Here is an 18,458-nt window from a genome sequence, read left to right on the forward strand (position 1 = left end):
TGAATAAAAAATGTAAATCAATTTAGTGTTTTAAAATATCACAAATTGCTTTTTTAGTTGTCTTTTTTGATTCCATAAAATCACATTTTTGTAATTTAGTCATGTTTTGTTTCCCATCTCTGTAAATGTATTAATTAGAATCTAAAATTATAGCCTTGAAAATAAGTATAATACCATATATTAATTGTTCGAGGTATAGTTATTGTAATTTGTAAACTTCCGATATTTTTATATTACTTTTTAAGCTTTTGAATGAACTATTGTAATCCCCTTTTTAATTTATGTAGACAAAAATGGAAGTAAAACGAAATCACATTGCTGCTTTGCTTTGCACCTGCCACAGCACTGTGAATCTTTGGATTAATCTATCTGGTTGCAAGATGAGCCCAAGGCCTGCAGACCACACCACAGCAATGCCAGCCACCTGAAACCCTCTGTGGAGAAGGATTGGAAGCTCATTGGAAGGGAATACATTGCCAAAGTGTGCTCCACCTTCCCTAGCCGCTTGAAGGTCGTCATTCAGAGCAAGGGAGGTCAAATTCATTAATAACATCTGTCCTTGTGTGATTAATAAATGACTTTAAGTAATCTATCATGTCTGACTTAATTTAGGCTCAATAGGATCACAAGTTTGCTCACGTTGATTAGTGGTACATTCTTTTCGCACGACCCTGTTTGATTATGATTTTAATTGGTAATGTTTCGTAGAACCAGTTGAAATGCATTTGATAAGGAAATATCAAATCACCATTTAAATTGACTAGATTTTTTTACTTAATATTCTCGATATATCTGCTATTTCTTCATTGAACTTTTCTGTTGGTGAATCGTGTATGAAGTGAGGAGGGTCTAATTTCGATTATTTAATGCAATCATAACTTCAAAAATATTTAAAGATCTCTCAATAATGTTATCACTTATTTGAGTAGAATTTTTTGTTTTGTTTTATTTGTTATGCCTTTTTTCGATGTTTTGATTGATAAATGTATTTTCTGCATATCCATACATAAATATCTCTCAAGAATAATTGCTCTCAGTTTTAACACCGGTGGTAGAACGCTGACTACATAGAATGTTTTCTCTTTTTTTGTTTGACAATTCCGTCACTTTTACTGAGAGCAACGCATCTTGAACGCATTTATATATAACAGTTTTATATTAGATGTTCAGTAATATTCAGAGTTACAAAGTTGCTAGAAGTATTTGGCAATACCAATATTTTCTTTTTTATTTGTGATATGTGTGGTGAAAACAATTTGAAAAACCTAAAGGAAAATGTATTTTATTGAATATATATTTGTGGCTTTTCTAGCGGTTTCACATGAATTAATCACTTTAACACTGGAGAAAGATGTAAAAAAGAGTGAAACTATATCTAATAGAAGTATAACTGAAAAGGTAAGAAGTTATTAATAATTAATTACGTCTTGGCAGACTATACACATTAAAACTGAATCTCCTTTCTATACTCTATTTTATATTTTCTTTACTTACATATGCACTTAGTTTATTTTTGAAATTAATCTTCTGTACATATGTAAAATAAATATAGTATCTAGTGGATGTAACAAATGAAGTTTGTTTCGACCAAATTAAAAAGATAGATCTGTTAAGTAATAATTGTCTAACTCATTCTGGTTTTTGTGCTGAATGCAGATTAATTTGATCCCCAGTAGACTACACAGTAAAATCATTATAAAATGAAATAAAACTAACAAATTTTTTTTCTTTGTATTATTCACGAGGTCTCAGAAAACACAATTTCATCAGCAGTCAACATAATGTTTTTAACAAATTACCCATTACTATATAGCTTTGATACTAAAGCTATTTTTCGCAATTAGGTAACAATACAGTATCGCAGGCTTCTTGACTCCGGCTAAAAATTGATTGCTTCGTCATTTAATTACCCTTTTTTTCTAAAGCTGTTATATTTTTCCTAATAGCGACGAATAATGTATTCTTTAAAGACTGAAACTTGCTGCGGGTATAGCAAGCACATTGGTTTTCCATTAACATCTGCAAAAATAACGAAAATGTCATTTTTTTCTTACAAAATCAACCATTCTGTCTCCCCTCTTCTTTTTTGAATAATACATTTCGCTGATAAGGGTGCGAGACTAATTGAAAATTAATAATACAATTGCTGCCAACAGGTGCTATAAATACTAAAATGTTACCACCAACTTGTGTTAGTTCCGCCACTGGGTTGCTTTAATTTTGTTTAAGAGTTCTATGACACTGCGTCTCTTGCTGAAAATATAGGAATTTCAGATGTAATAGAAAATTATTCTTTATTCATTCATTCAATATTGCATATTTATGTCCAGAGCTGTATGCTTGACGCCCTTAGTTTAAATGATAATGCTTAAATGCAAGAACATTCGAAGATTACATTTGTCAAAACAAAATCATTGAAATGCAAAATATAGGTAGTAGTACTTGACACACTATTCTCAATAATGCATATGCTGTATGCTTGACACCCTTAGTTTAAATGATAATGCTTAAATGCAAGAACATTCGAAGATTACATTTGTCAAAACAAAATAATTGAAATGCAAAATATAGGTAATAGTACTTGACACACTATTCCTGAATAGTTTTTCCTATCAAATCTGGGTTTCGAGAATTTTAGATTTGAATTTTGCAAGTATCTTAAACTTTTTTTCTGGATTGGAATCGACTTTTTTAATTTAAAAATAAAAAAATAAAAAAAATAAATTTATTTTTTTGTAAAATTATACACTTAATATCGGATATGAACTTATATTTTATAAGTGAAATACAATCTTGAGAATAGGATATTTAAACATTAAGAAACTAAAAAATGCGTTCTAAGGGTTCTTTAAACAAAATGTCACTTAAGTTTTCAAAAGTTATTACTGTGAAGGAATTTACTTGAAGCAAAAAAAAAAATTAAAGTTTCATTTACAAAAGAAGATTTGGTTCTAGAATGTCTAATTTAACTACGATATCGTTTTGTATCTAATTTTGTTGAAGATAGATAACTTTTTTAAGATAATTTACAAAAACTGCATAGTTTACTTTATTAATTTTGAATTTTTTTTTTTTAAATATTCATAAATTAATTTCAAAAATTTCGAAACATATTATTTATATATTTCTTGGGAAAAAAAAATCCAATCAAAGCTTCTGAATTAGACCTTTTAAAATCAAATACTCTCGCACATGAATTTTTATTTTTTTGTGCTTTCATTAAAATCTTTTAGAATAGACCATTGGAAACTAAGGTTTTTTATCTATTCATAGAAACCTTTTAAAAAAATAGCTATTTTTTAAATTTTTAATTATATCATTTCAAAATTGGCAAGTTACATTTAAAGTAAAAACACATGTTTAAAAATCGACTGAAATATTGAAAAGAATAAACTAATCTTCTATTAAATTTTTTTTTTATTTGTAAAAGTTGATTCAATCCTTTAAAAAAGTAAAAAAATCAAAAGTTATCGAAATCCATACTTGATGCAAAGAAACTAATTAAAGAGAGCATCAAGTACAACTAAAATTGAATATGAAATTTGTAAGATTATTAAAGAAATAACATCTTGTTAACTTGTCTTATAAATCACTTATAACATTCTATATGCCCATAAATTATCAAGGGAATTATTTTTTTTGAGAAGTGTATAATATTAGGGATTTAATTTGTTTCTTGAAAAGTTCAATTTATTTTTTGGACTATAAATGAAAATCGATGCATAATAAAACTTAATTATAGATAATATATTTTTTGGCAAATGCTTATTCTTTTTTTATACGCAATTATATCCTTTTTTAACTGCATAAACAATTAAAAACAGATTGATGTATAAATCTGTATTATTATTGCAAAGTTTGTCTGTATATCAGTGAAGGCCTTCTTTCTGAGTCTTCGCTTAACTTTGTGGGTTATTAAAGCAAATCCATTTTCTTAATAGTAAAAATGACCCGTTTTCAAATATATCTTACAGAGTAACTTGTACAGTGTGTGAGGTAAAATCTCAGACTTGAATATAAATCAATCTGGATTATTTTAGGGTGAATATTTTAATATACTAGTTTACGTTATGAAAAGTAAGGTCTTTTGCAGTTAATATACGATATAAACAAATTTTACAGTTGTCAGCATGGAGGTGAAAAGGCAAAGGGTAACAAATTTGCTCCACGCTAAAATGAGTATTGAAGACCCTAGTGAGCTCGAAAAATCTTGTTGCTTCAGTTCTGAGCCTTGAGAGGTCCCTTAGCAGCAATAAATGCTGGAACATTGTGTAATCATGGAGGACGTGAACTCTGCTATTAACATAAGTCCGGCCAAGTCGATGAGGTAGCTTGCCAAGGCTCTCAATGTCATTGATTTGACTATCAGGTGTGAGAAGGATTTCGTGAAGGCCTGTTATAAACAACAACAACTGCTTTCAAGAGAAAACAAGGCCAACTGCGAAAGACTTGACTAGGTTAAAGCATTTTGGGTCGTTGTGGCCACCCTCCTCTCTTTACTGTTCCCTTATCGACTATACCATTTGGGATGTATCGAGAAGAGAGACTGTGTTACCCATCACAAAAAGTTGTGCCTGAGGGACACCTTGAGGTTTTCCTTAGAGGTTGATGAATAAATACTGTAGGGTCTTAAATTTCGGGTTGAAGGCCCTGATAGTAGCCAAAGGAAATCATTTTGAACTAGAAAGATATAATATAGAGTTGAATTACTCAATACTTAGTTTTTATCTCATCACCAATGAAAAGGTAACGATAAAAGCAGGAGTGTATAAAAACATTGGTCAGGTTGCCAGGAACAACAAAAACATCCACACTTAAAAATTCTTAGGATTTACAGCCCTACATATAGTAGTTCCCCTTTTTCTAAATGACAAATTGAGTTTTCGTCACACCCGCTTGTTGGTAAAACTTATCTTAAGTCAAATTCATTATTATTTTTTGATGTGAACTCCCCTTTTCTTTTTTAATATTACGATTTGACCTATAACTACAAACGCTCTTTGTTAAATATGACTACTACTAAGACATCAAACAAACAAACGGATGGAGACATTTAGGTTTATTATTATAAATATATAATAGACATGTATTTTCGCTAATAGTCTATTTATTTAGAGAGAATAAATTTTGCAACTACTATATCAGAATATGAATTTACAGTATAAAGTATAATGTTTAACAAGTATTGAAGTTTATGATGATGTTTATATGATCATATACGACTAGTGGTAGTACCTGGAGTAATTAGACGTCGGCTAAAAGGCACATTTTACTTTAATAATATAGAAGATAACTACACAAGGAATCCTGAGTTTTATTTTCCGTCTTTAATGAGCACATTCATACGTAACTACTCTATACTTAATATATTTCTTTCATTAAGGACCGAACACATAAATTAATATAAGAGTTTTAGTAAAAAAAATTAATATGTTTGTATGACGGATGAGTACTTTAATTTTATTTGCACTCACTAATAAAAACAAATAAAATACATTTTAATATACGAGCGTTTATATTTAATTCAAATCCTAAAACATAAGGAAAATACACATTAATTATGATTTATGATATGCATAAGAGAGTATTTGTAAAATAAACGAACAGTAACTATGCTCCTTGAACTTTATTTCATAAATACGATTAGACTATTATTTCTTGTACCAAAATTATTTATATGGGTTACATCAGGGAGCGTCATACATCATATAAAGCACCCTGTAAACCTGTTCGATGCCATATGCACACGCCTGCAATATTTCATTAATACGACTTCATTATTATTTCTTAGATCAAGATATGTTTATAATGTATATAATGCAGCACTATATGCAGAAGGCTGGGTCGTACTATTCATTTTTTTGAAAATCAAAAACTGGTATTGCTTTTTCACGTAAATTTTCTAAAAGATATGATAACCCTTAACTACATCAATTTCACTTTGAAAATTAAAGAAAATGCGTATTTTCTATATTTTTTCTGAGTTGGTGGGGAGGAGGTGTTGAAATCAAATTCAATTTTAGCCCTACTTTTTGGATACAAAATAATTTTTTAAGCACTCTGAAAAAAACAAAGTTCCGGTCTTACAATTAATTCAAAGATAACGATATAAGTATTTACTCTTTTCGAACTAACCGACTGATTCTATTGACAGCGAAGATGTAATTCTGGATTTGAAGATTTTTATATGATCAGAAGATTGATCATATCGTACAAAAAAGGTTCAGAAGTGTATCAAATAATTTTTTAGACAAAGTAATGAGAGTAACAATAAATACAATTTCAAAGGTACATGGTGGTGATCACCATACGAAGTTGAAACAATAATGAAATGACAACTTTTGTTAGGTCTTGTTATCTTTCTCCTGGAAATTGAAAGATGAATAAAAAACAATTAGAACTAATCTATCATTCTGAATCATGCTCGAAGTGTTATATTTTATGAAATTGTTAATATTGAGCGATTTACTTCCAATGCTAAATATTGCTTCTTTTAAAAGAAAAGTATAGACTAAATATGCCAGAATTAATTGTATTGTTCTACGAAAGGGGGGGCTTTGAGCGTATTGTATATATATATTGTACATCTACACTCATAATTAATCTAGATACAATTTGAAAATGAATGCACATCAATCCAAAAATATACATTACGAATATGAAAAATACTGGCATGGAAGTTTGATACCCTTCAGCAAATTCTTCTAAAACATTATTTTTTTATTTCTCTTACTTCATAAACAGTTTCACTTATTATCCATTGACCAAATATATGTACATTTTTTTTGGCATTCCACTTAAAAGTAATTTCTATTACTTTAGCCATTTACAATAAAATTTAGGAGTGAGCTCTGATACTTATTTGATTCGATTTGGAGGTCAGTAGAGTGGTTTTGATTGTGTCAGTATCCAAAGTATTTCCTTGGTTACAATTTTTTTTTTCAACATGAAAAATAAGGATTATACATTTATATATCACTTGAGAAAATGAATTTGAATGAAACTTCTCAAATTCAGCAAAATAACTTTAAAATTGAAACTTCTGAATCCCTTTACAAATTCAGAATTTCGTTAAAAAAAAGTAATTTTCAAGGAGCTATAGAGGTCAAAAAACACCCTTTGAAGACTAAAATTTTATAAACCAGAAGATCGAATTAACAGGTCATCCTAAAAATTGGACACCCTAGTACACACGTTAAAATAAAAATTTAGAAAAAGTTGACCTTTTTTATGACCTTAAACGATATTCATGTGTTTCTTCTTGTTACTTCGAAAAAAGATTTAAAAAAATACGCATTCATGGGTCGAAAAGTAATTTTGGGGGTAGGGGGTGTCTGGCCGGATTTTCTTTTTCTTTTTTTCAGTGTGCTTAAAAAATAATTTTGTTGGTTTTGTAAAAAAGTTGGGCTATAATTTAATTTGCTCATTTTCATAAATTAACAGCCCTTCTTAGTGTTGACGATCCCTTCTATCCAACAGTGCTTCACCTTGAAATAGAACAACATGGATAATACAGACCAATTATAAACTCAACTATAAGTCTGTAATTTTTTTAGATTTTTCCCCTACAGTCCCAGCTTTGAAACCCAGAGTCTTAAGACTCTGTTAGCAGTGGTGAGCCAGCGGCTTTGATAAACAGACCCCACTTCCAAGAAATCCATCCTTTCAGAAACACACCATCTCTAATAGCACACACTATGGTATTGGTTTAGTGTTGATCTGTAGACTAATCTTCAATAACCTCATCACACAGTTTGAGTAATGGTGAGTCATTAGAGATTGGGGGAAAGTTTGTATTGATATCCAAAACAGTAACCGAGTCTATCAGCTTTCCTATTTGTCCAGATAATCTATTATCACAGAGAGAGTTGGACCATCAAGCGCAGGAATTAGATAGCGTAAGGGAAGTTCATTAGTATGCAGAATACAAACTAACCAGACCAGTTTTCTCCCAAACAGTATTTCAATTTTTTGCAAAACTCCACTATTTACAACCATTTGTTGAGTCCCCTCTAATGTTGAGTCCCCTCTAATGGGCATTACTGTTTTATCAAACATACTCTCCTTTAACCATAGAAATATAAACTCTGCAATTTGTGCAGGGTTTATTCTATCTTGTTTGCTTTCTCCGGTATAATGTGGGACCAGTAATTACTCCCCGGCTCACTAATAACACTATAGTGCTCTTGCTTGATCCTACCTATAAATGAAAGATCATTGCCATTGCATCAATCACAATATTAGTTAAGTCGATTCTTCCATTAAAGAGGATATAAGAGAACAGCTATTCTTCTCTACACCTCTCCTCAAACTCGTCTCTGATATCTTTTGTTAACTTCTCTTGTGCTCTTCTTATCTTATTTTTGTGAATAATTTACATTAACGTTTTGTTAAATTAATTAACGACTATATTAATATGTGTGTTAACTAATATGAAGTATATGTAAATTATGTTAAAATATGTTTTTGGTATGGATTTACAAAATATTGAAAAGTAATTTTTTTAAAGAAATATTTAAAACTAATATTAAACGTGTTGAGCAATGCTGAATCAATAATATTGATAGTAACGTAAGTACAAAAATAGGGAAGATGTATTCTAAATTGTTGTAAGTTTTACAACGCTTCATGTGTAAAGAGGCCCAATTAAATCTCGCCACAATCTTGAACTACGATCAGAGCAGAACGTTTCCCAGATTGAGATCCGTAGGACTCCACAGCTTTCATCACTTCCATCCATTCAATTACTTAAGTTAACTTAAACTACCAATTGGGCTCAATAATTACTTTTATATCCACAACAAACATAATTAAATCGTGAACTTATTTAACTTCATGTTAATTTTGATTAAAATTTCTTGATATTTGACTCTTCACATCAAAGATAATAAATATACATTCCCTTAATATGAATATCTTTAAATAACATAAAGAAAACCACTACTGGAATATATACAAAAACTACATTGTCTCTAATTTTCAAAGTGAAATTAATGTAGCTTAGGGTTATCTTTTCAATTTTTGAAATCTACGCGAAAAAAGTACAGAAAAACCCTATTAGTTTTTGATTTTCGAAAAAATGAAAAGTACGACCTAGCTTGATATACAGTGTACCCGGTTACTCATTTTCATATACTCATACAGACCGAAAAACACACCTTTTTTTATTGATAGAGATAAGAACTACATTCTAAGTGTGTGAATCAAGTTTTCAATTACTAAAATATCTTTTTTAATGTTAGGTAAGTAAAATAACAGAAGGATAGTATTTATAATATATTTTTAAATTGTCTGTCAAAAAAACTCGAGGAAATGAATTAGTTTTTTGTATGTGACATCTTTGGGAAACAGTTGTGAGTTATTTTATTTCTGTCCAACCCATTGGAACGTATTTAGGGTGTCGTTAAAGATAATTTTTTTTATCTTTGCCACTTTTGTGGAAACTTATTTTACACAAAAATGTTGATCGTGTGGGATTGTTACCTGCAACACTAAACACAATCGATAACTTTGAAAAAAAGCATGAACTTATCATTATCTCATGAGTCTTACTTTTATTTTGTTTTTAAAGTTAATTATCTTTACGCTTACCTTTTTGTGTAAAAGGCCATTTAGAATAAATAAATAAAATTTTCCAATACAAATAAATTAATTTTATTCTTCTTTATGTAGTTTGTGAGGTAATCTAATTTGTAGGAAAATGTATTTTTTTGATAATACTAAAACAATATATTTTATACTGTATTGGATGAGTTTTAAATTCCTACATATTTTATTTTTTTTTACTTTTAGTAATTTTATTAAATTCAACTTTTTATTTCGTAATTTTTTAGCATAATTTGCTCTAAACAAACACAAAAGGATCTATATAAATTTTATGAAACTGATGAGTAGATAGTTTGATAGCTACATTTAAGTATTTATTTGAAAGTTATATTTTCATAATTTTCGAAAGTGAGGAGTTATATACCGGAAAAGTGTAATGCAACAATTTGAGATCATAACCCATTTGATACCTACCCTATGTATATTTTTTTACAAAAACATCAATGGGTCATGTACAGTGTATGTAGGGGGGACATGCATAATATGTTTTAAGTCATCTATATTTTTAATTCATTATAATCAAGTATCTTGAACATTCGACAGTAGATGTACTTTTATGATGACCATTAAAATTATAAGCACTTATCTATAACAAAGATAAAGATGTGATGAAGATGCATTTTTAAAAACCTGAGATTCGCCGTATTACCATATGCTCAGGGTAAGACAAACATCACCAAATTTGTATTAGTATAAATTAGTTCTTTGTTTTTACTTAACTAATACTTATGTAACAATACATAAATAGTATTATATTACTGATAAAATGACTAAACAGGACATATAATGTGTAAAGAAGTGCCTTCTTAGACTTCATATAGACTTCATCTTTTACTTTGTAAAATTTGACAAATCTAATCCAAAATTCAAAATTGTTGTTCCAGTACTGGATGCATTTACTACAAATTGATGATTTGAAAGACTCATAACAATATCAGAAACAGCATAGAAAAATATGGCCAATATTATCCCACTTAGTGTGTATCATATTACCGCAAAGAGTAATTTCATATATTTTATTATGATACTAAAACTGTATCATTTTAGGAAATAATGTTTATTGCTACTTTATTATCTGAATTGTATTCTAGGTTTTTTGTTTTATCTTTGTTTCTGCACTAAATTTAGTCAATTAACACACAAATATATATTTATTAAAAGTAAATTTAATAAATACATGTATTTTTCACATGCAAGGCACAACTAGATCCAATGCAATATGACAGAAAGATTATACCATTTACTGTCACATGTCAAAAGTAAAAATTAACTGTAGAATGAATGTTAAAGTGTATCATATTTTCTCGGGCCTCATATTGTCCAATTTACCCCTACCCATGTTTTGGGCATTTTTTTGCATCCATGTCGCTCATTGCATGCCAATGAAGTTGAAAAGATTTTTCTTTAAATATCTGCGTCATTAAGGGGTTTATTCGATTTATTGAGTAGATGGGTTTTTAATTTGTCAGTTAAAGCATTCAAACTGTAATAGTTTCTTCTGTGCTTCTATCAGTAAATTCGGGATAGACGTCATATTGAGTATTAGTTTTCTCAATATTATCTTCACAAGTAACCATTTAAGAGGTATTTCAATCATTTTCACCATTTATTTCACTAGAATTGACCTCTACTGGATCCACTTCTTCCACCTGTTAATAATACCGTTAAGGTATTTGAAGGTAATAGTAGACACTCCAAAAAAAAAAAAAAAATAAGTTAATTGTATACAATAATGCATTTCTATAATTATAGGAATTTAGATATTTTAATGAAAAAAGGATTTTTGAATAGATTAATTCATAAAGTATAAATTTTGTATCGAAATTTGTGATATATATACACTTTTTAGTGATAATATATTTATTTTGATAGAATATTAAGTTAAAATTAATATGTCAATGATAAAGAAATTGAAAATAAATGCAATAACTATGAAAAAATAAGTAATTCAATGACAGTAACTATTACGATTATTTTTAATTGATTGGTTTTTTTAAAAAGTTGTAGGTGATGATAAATATAGAAGGAAAGTAGCAAAATAATATGATCAAAACTTTCCATGACGTAATCATATGTGTCGTGAAGGAATTGAAGTAAACTTATAATTCGTACTTGGACTAATATGAACTGCTTCAACACCAAGCGTATCTTTTGAGCTCCTATCAGTAAATTCGGGATAAACGTCATATTGAGTATTAGATTTCTAAGTATTATCTTCACAAGTGACCATTTCAGAGGTATTTCTTTCATTTTCGCCATTTATTTCGCTAGAATTTACCCCTGCTGGATCCACTTCTTCCACCGTTAATAAATCCATCGTTGCACTTTCAATTATATCTTCTTCCTCCCTTTCATCTTTTGCTTCTGAGCTCCTCTGAATTTCCACTACTCCAAGTATTATCTCCGTTACCTTGTCACCTGCCATATCATTTTTTAGCGAACAGTTTCATTTCTTTTTTCTTTCTTTCTTATTCAAAAAGTTACTAAATTTGAATGTATATTTTTTGCATTGAAACATTATTTACAATATTCTGATAAAAAGAAAAATAAGGAAGTATGGATAAGATTGTAAACCGTGACCAGGAAATATATTACTTTATCTTCCCTTCAAATATGAGGACACCTCAGTAACTAGAAATTCATTCAATATTTTGTACATGTGGCTCGCCAATTCTAAGACAAGCTGGTCTATTTTTTTTTTTAATTTACTGTAAATTACATTTGTATTATTTGACAAATTATCAATAATTTATATTAAAAGTAATTCTTAATAAATCTTCGGGTGTAGCCTAAATTGTAATTTGAAATAGCCAAAATCTATTGTCAAAATGAAAAATGAAAATTTTTTATTTGAAAGGCCATGTCGGTGTCAGTGTAAGTATCTCAAATAAAATAAAGAATCTAATCTATACTTAAAATTCTTGTGTATCTTAACTTATCCCACAAATTTGAATAATAAACCCAACATTCAATAAATATGTCTACCCATGAAATAATGGATTGTATGCCTATGTAAACTAACAAAATGAACTAAGCTTTTCTACTGTCATTGATATTTGTTCAAGATTAATTTATGTTTACGTACCACATATATCCTTAATAATATTTCTGTTAAATTCGTCAGCTATTTTCAGTTTTGCATCGTCTTCGTCTTGTGTCGTCTCGTCTTTGTCAGCCAATAGTCTTTGTCAGTCATAAGTCTTCGTCATAATTTCGTCAGCTTTCATCTTTGTCATAGTTTCGTCTGCGTCATTATATTGTTTCCGTCAGACAGCGTCATTGTTTCGTCATAGTTATCTTTGTCTCGTTTTCGTCAGGGGTTTGCCTTCGTCATATTTTCGTTTTCGTCAGATTTTGTCTTCGTCAGAGTTTCGTGTTTGTCACAGTTTCTTTTTTGTGAGAGTTTCGTATTTTTCTCGTCTTCGTCATGATTTTTATCATATTTTTGTGCTCCTATAAGTTTCGTCTTTCTCAGAGTTTCCTCTGTATGAAAACAATTTTTAAGTTTGATTTATATTTTCTGAGTAATAAATAACGTTTGAAAAATAGGGCTTAAAGTACAAAAAAATATATCAATTTGGGCCGGAGTAGGTTCATAACTCGCAACCAAATCATTGTAATTGGCAAAGGAACCCCTTATTCCAGACTTTATTTACTTTTTCTGCCCACAAATCGTGGAATAAAGCATCAGGCACATATTGGGTTCATACCCAAACGCCAATTCACTATTTTTTGTATGACTTCCAGAGTATAACCAGTTTTTTTAGTTATATGATCCGTTTGACATCCTACTGGGTTTGCAAAGGTGGTCACAGGTGCATTCGCAGATGATGGGCTGGAAGGTCTTTAGCCCTCCCCAAAATTAAGGATTTTTGTCTTCTATTAGAAATTTGTTTTCGTTATTCAGGCAAATGATGTAGCAGAGCAAAAAATATAATATTTACAATTTTTTTCCAAAAACTTTAATTCTTTCTGTGTAGCTATTGATTTTTGAAATTTTTTCAAAAAATTGAATATTGGAATTTTTGTGAATGGTTATTGGTTTTTGAATATTTTTCACAAAAAAATATTTTCTGTGAATAGTTATGGATTTTTGAAACTTTTCCTAATATTTTTAATTTTTGGATTTATTTCAAAAAAATTAATGTTTGTATTTTATTTTCAATATTAATCTAGTTCTAATAGTCTATTATAGCCCTGGGACCACGGGTTGTGCATGTGAACTTGTGCATGGAAATCATCATCACTAACAATCTCAGAAATCATTTGAGAGAGCAAATTGAAACATTCAAGACATTATTTGGATTATTTTGGCAGCGTGACAACAAGACAAGTAAGTTGGCTTATGGACATTGATATGTTCATTATCCCAAGTTCCAAGTATTGCGTGTGGAAAAATAGATCCCCACTACGTATTGGCTGTTGTGATCCATGTAGCTGAGAACATTATTATTATAGATTAGGGGCAAAAAATGATGTATTAGAACAGCTCAATGTAAGAAAGTAGTCTGAGGCTTACAAACAGTCATTCCTCAGTGTTGATGGAAGTTCCACAGGGAAGGAAGTTACATTACGACTGACAACATCAATTATGTCTAGAGGAAATGAACAAGGCTTTCAGTGGTACAATGGCACATCCTCTAAATAAATAAGTTCATCTGCAAAAAAAAGGGACACCCTTGTAATAGCAAATGCTATAATAACACAGTATGCAGTAAAAGTAGTTTATTTGGTGAATGTGTTTATGTTTAAGATATATTTAGGTAACATTAGTTATGTTTGGAATGTTCAACAAGATAGTTTTTTAGAAATTTTTACATTTTATGTTAAAAAGTATATTTATATAAGTTTTTTTTTATGTCTATTTTGAACAAACTAATAATATTTTTATGAAATATATAACTGGGTAGTTCGAATATTATGAAATAGATCAACAATTCTAATGTAAATTTTAAATAGATCTTTACTTGTTGCTGTAGTCATTCTGATATGCCCAAATTTTATTACGTCCATTCAAATTGTCATCTTTTTGACATGTATTTTGTATTAAAAAACACCTGAACCTCTGGCTGTAGAGGAGCTGCATGCCGGTCATAAACCACCATCAAAGTTACACATACATTAAACTTTTTGAGCCTGCGATTATTTTGCATAACCCGTGGGTAATGTGCATCATAGGATATCAAAAGAGGTCCTTGATTATATTAGAAGGGGTTGATGATACTAAGGATAGTGATGGAGATAGGTTTTGATCCCTCTTAGGGACCAGCTGTCCACCTGCACAACATGCTGGCTTAGGTATATTTTGAAAAATAGATTTGAGTCGTTCGTGACAATTTCTTCTCATACAATAGTTTGATTATGTGAACAGTATATCTAATTCAATGAAAATATACCAGAGTTCAAATTGATATCATAATCAAATCCTTAACTACAAAATTGTTTAGCATTTAGTTGTTTAATAATCAAATTACTCACAATCATTTCACCTGACAGTGTAAATGAAGTTAAAATGACCATTGGCCACTCTATTGGAAATTTTATAATTTGATCAGGCATTTTGCACTATGCCCACTTTGATGGGAATTCTGCACATAGCCGGTAACATATACATACACACTGTAAACAAATAGAACGGGAAAGATCAATTAATTACTTTAAGGAAAAAAGCGATGTATCGAAATAGATTTGATGAATTTTGCCAAACCTAACATAAAACTAATATTTTTTCTGTACTTTACGACAATGGAAGGCATCTAAGTGTCAAAACAAAGAAACGAAATGTTCTTACATCTTGTGTGTCAAAATGCATACATGGATACAAAAAGTGGGATGTTTGGGTGCTAATTGTTTTGAAAAATATTGTATTCAACACTTGTAAATCATTTTTATCAATGTATACCAGAAAATATTTTTTAATATATTTATCGTCATAAAAGTAACTTGGAAAAAAAAGAATACAAAAATTAATCATAACCCTATTTATAATCATGCCATCATTTTAATTTATATGTATAAATATTTTTGTAGGAGATCTTCCCAAGCGTGACCCTCTCAATGAAGAAATAATTTTGAATATAATTATACGTACTAATAGAAGCTACTCTACAAAATGTCACCAAAAAAATCAAACGATTTCTCGACTCGGGAAGTAATGGGAACCCACTCCATAGAACTGTCGATCAGTTCTATAAAGAACATGACCTAACTTCAACAAGCGAGCAGAAAATATTTTCAGGAAATATTGCAAACTGTAGTCTCTTCATGCAAGGGTCACTTCCATGACTCATGCTGCTAATTTCCTACAACAAGGGCCGCAAATCCCCTTCTTTATATGAATTGGTTCATTGGAAAGGGGGGAAAAAAATCAAAAAAAAAAACGATGGCCCAAATTTATAATAAAAATCACAACCAAGCTTGTTGGTGGCAAAACGCTACATAAAATGGAAAAAGAAGCAATCAATCCAAGAATAATCCACACAAACCCCTTTACAACATGGCCGCGGAAGAGGGTTCGGTACAGTCGACATTCTCGATATACACCAGCAAGTCAAATAAAACGGAATGTGGATATATTTTCTGTAAAGAAGTAGTAGAATTATTGTTCCACCTATTTTATTTCTGTGATTGAGTAAGACTTTTCTTGCCTATGGGGGAGAATATAATTACGGATAGGTTTAACATAACTCTAAAGGTGTCAGATTGGCTCATTACTCTTAAATTGAGAGGAAATAATGATTTTCAAGTCGAGACAATTCTTGCAATGACAATCACGATTATTTACGCTTGTAGAGCAAAAAGGACTCCTCTTCCTGCAGTTCTAAACAAAAAAATCGCGAGTTATATTGAAACAATGGACTTTTAAACCGGACAAATTATATATTTTAGTTTATAAAGGGGACTATGGCCCCATCCTTCTAATAACTTTGGGGACTTTGATACTTTTTCAAATAACTTGAGAAAACTCTGTTTTTTAATGGTTTCTTTTTACAATTTCAATTATTGAATCCTTTGGCTCCACAATGATCATATTCTTATATCCCGAATATTTCTTTGATGAAGCTTGAGGATTTCAAATATAGTGTTTTTGTACATCCCGATCAGCAGGCCTATTAGAAAATTGACCATTGTCTAAAGATTTTAAATCTATAATAAGCCTTATAAGCCTATTTACATTAGCTCTTGCATTTAAACTATTTTTCAAAGCGTGTAAATGATTTGACTTGGACCTTATTTTTACAATAAAGAAAACAAATATCATAAAAAGGTAAATATAGGAATAGTCTTACCAGGAGTCATTCAACCTCTTAGAAAGAATATCAATAATTGTGATTGACCACCCAAATGATGGCCTTCCAAAGAAGAAAAATCACAAAAATGAAGTATGGTGACACTCCCTCAAAATTAGAGACACATTACAGTAAGACAAATTAAAACACCGATATTTATGTCCTTCAGAAAACCATTTAAAATGACAGGTAAACACAATAAACATGTTTTCTCTTCAGAAAAGAGAAAAACATTAAGTGGGAATTTTGTATATGTGAGGGGATAATAATTAAATAAAAATGATTTTGTTTGTTAATTATGTTCATCAACAACTTCAAATGTATATTGTGCAAGATAAAATGGTGGAATAAATAACGAGTAAATAGGGGAAACTTTTGCAAAAATGAAAAGGAGTACAACATTGAGGCTTTATTGCATGCATATTTAATGATGCCGACTGGTCCATTAAAATTTGAGCACATTGAATAATAAATATTAATAAGACATAATTTTTTTATGAACAATAGATTATCCACAAAATTAATATTATTAATTGATTTGTGTCTGAGCTCTCTTAACCATTAATGTAGCTTCCGTTAGCGGCTATGTTGGCTTCCAGGCGACGGAAGGCCTGGAACCCGCTGCAGATGGAATACTTTTTTATGTGCTGGCTGAGATGGCTTTGATTTCCTTACTGTTTGGATGACGGAGGAGACATACTTTCTTACGGCGTTGATGATAGTCCTGGAAACGCCCAACTGCTTGGAGTTCGCAAATAGAAATTTGGCGATCACGTTTAAGTGTCGTTTTCTTGGCTTGTACGTAAGCTAGAATGCTCTTGTTTGTTTTATATTCTAACTTCTTGTTTATACTTTAATATACCAAAAATGAATAAATTTAAACCATCCGTATTAGCAAGTATTCAGATTTCAATGGACCACTCAGTTAAGCTACCATGGCCTCCAATTGGAAGTAGCACTTCTTGATGAAGGCCTTGGACATTGCGAAACACTTCTGCTTGAAGTACTTCCTTCTTGAATAATTTTTTTAACACCAGGGGCAGAAAATCAGTCTTTTATTAAAAATTGCTTAACCTTTCTGCTCGCAAATTCTTTTAACTCAACTTTTTCTTTCATTTCGGCCTCGGCAATTTCTGCAGTTCTAAAATAATTCAGAGAATCTGCAAAATACGTGAGTACTAAAATTGATTCATTATTGAAAACATTGACTGGCGTATGATATTGTTTCCTTCCTATTTTCCAAAAGAAACCGTGAAGTCGTTGTACAATTTTTTTATGAGCCTTTGTTTCGACTGGTTGGATGAAAAAGAGTCATTAAAACCTTCTAGCAATTTTTTTATTATTTCGTTTTGTATTTATCGTCTTCTATCAACCATTTTGGTATCTTTAATTTAGAAGTTTTATAAGGTCTGCGTAATTCCGTGCAAATCTATTAACGATCAGAGGAAGGTTCAGGTTTATAAAATGTTTTTCTTACCGTACGAGTCAAGGTAAGAGAAATTAAAGCTAAGTCAATTCTGGAAGACTGATTTCCTCTCCTCCAAAATATACTTTCCTCTGTAC

At 30.2% G+C, this 18,458-nt stretch overlaps 1 protein-coding gene across 1 annotated transcript in view; it reads left to right on the forward strand.

The window, feature by feature from the left end:
- The first annotated feature begins 1,146 nt into the window (after window positions 1-1,146).
- mtt (mangetout) overlaps window positions 1,147-18,458 on the forward strand; it is a 215,547-nt gene continuing 198,235 nt past the window's right edge. The window contains exon 1 of the mRNA XM_040716329.2: window positions 1,147-1,398. Coding sequence (XP_040572263.1) covers window positions 1,276-1,398 — 123 coding nt within the window. The 5' untranslated portion in view covers window positions 1,147-1,275. The remainder of the gene's footprint in view (window positions 1,399-18,458) is intronic.

This window comes from Lepeophtheirus salmonis, chromosome 7 (assembly GCF_016086655.4).
Source record: "Lepeophtheirus salmonis chromosome 7, UVic_Lsal_1.4, whole genome shotgun sequence".
NCBI classification, from domain to species: Eukaryota; Metazoa; Arthropoda; class Copepoda; order Siphonostomatoida; family Caligidae; genus Lepeophtheirus; species Lepeophtheirus salmonis.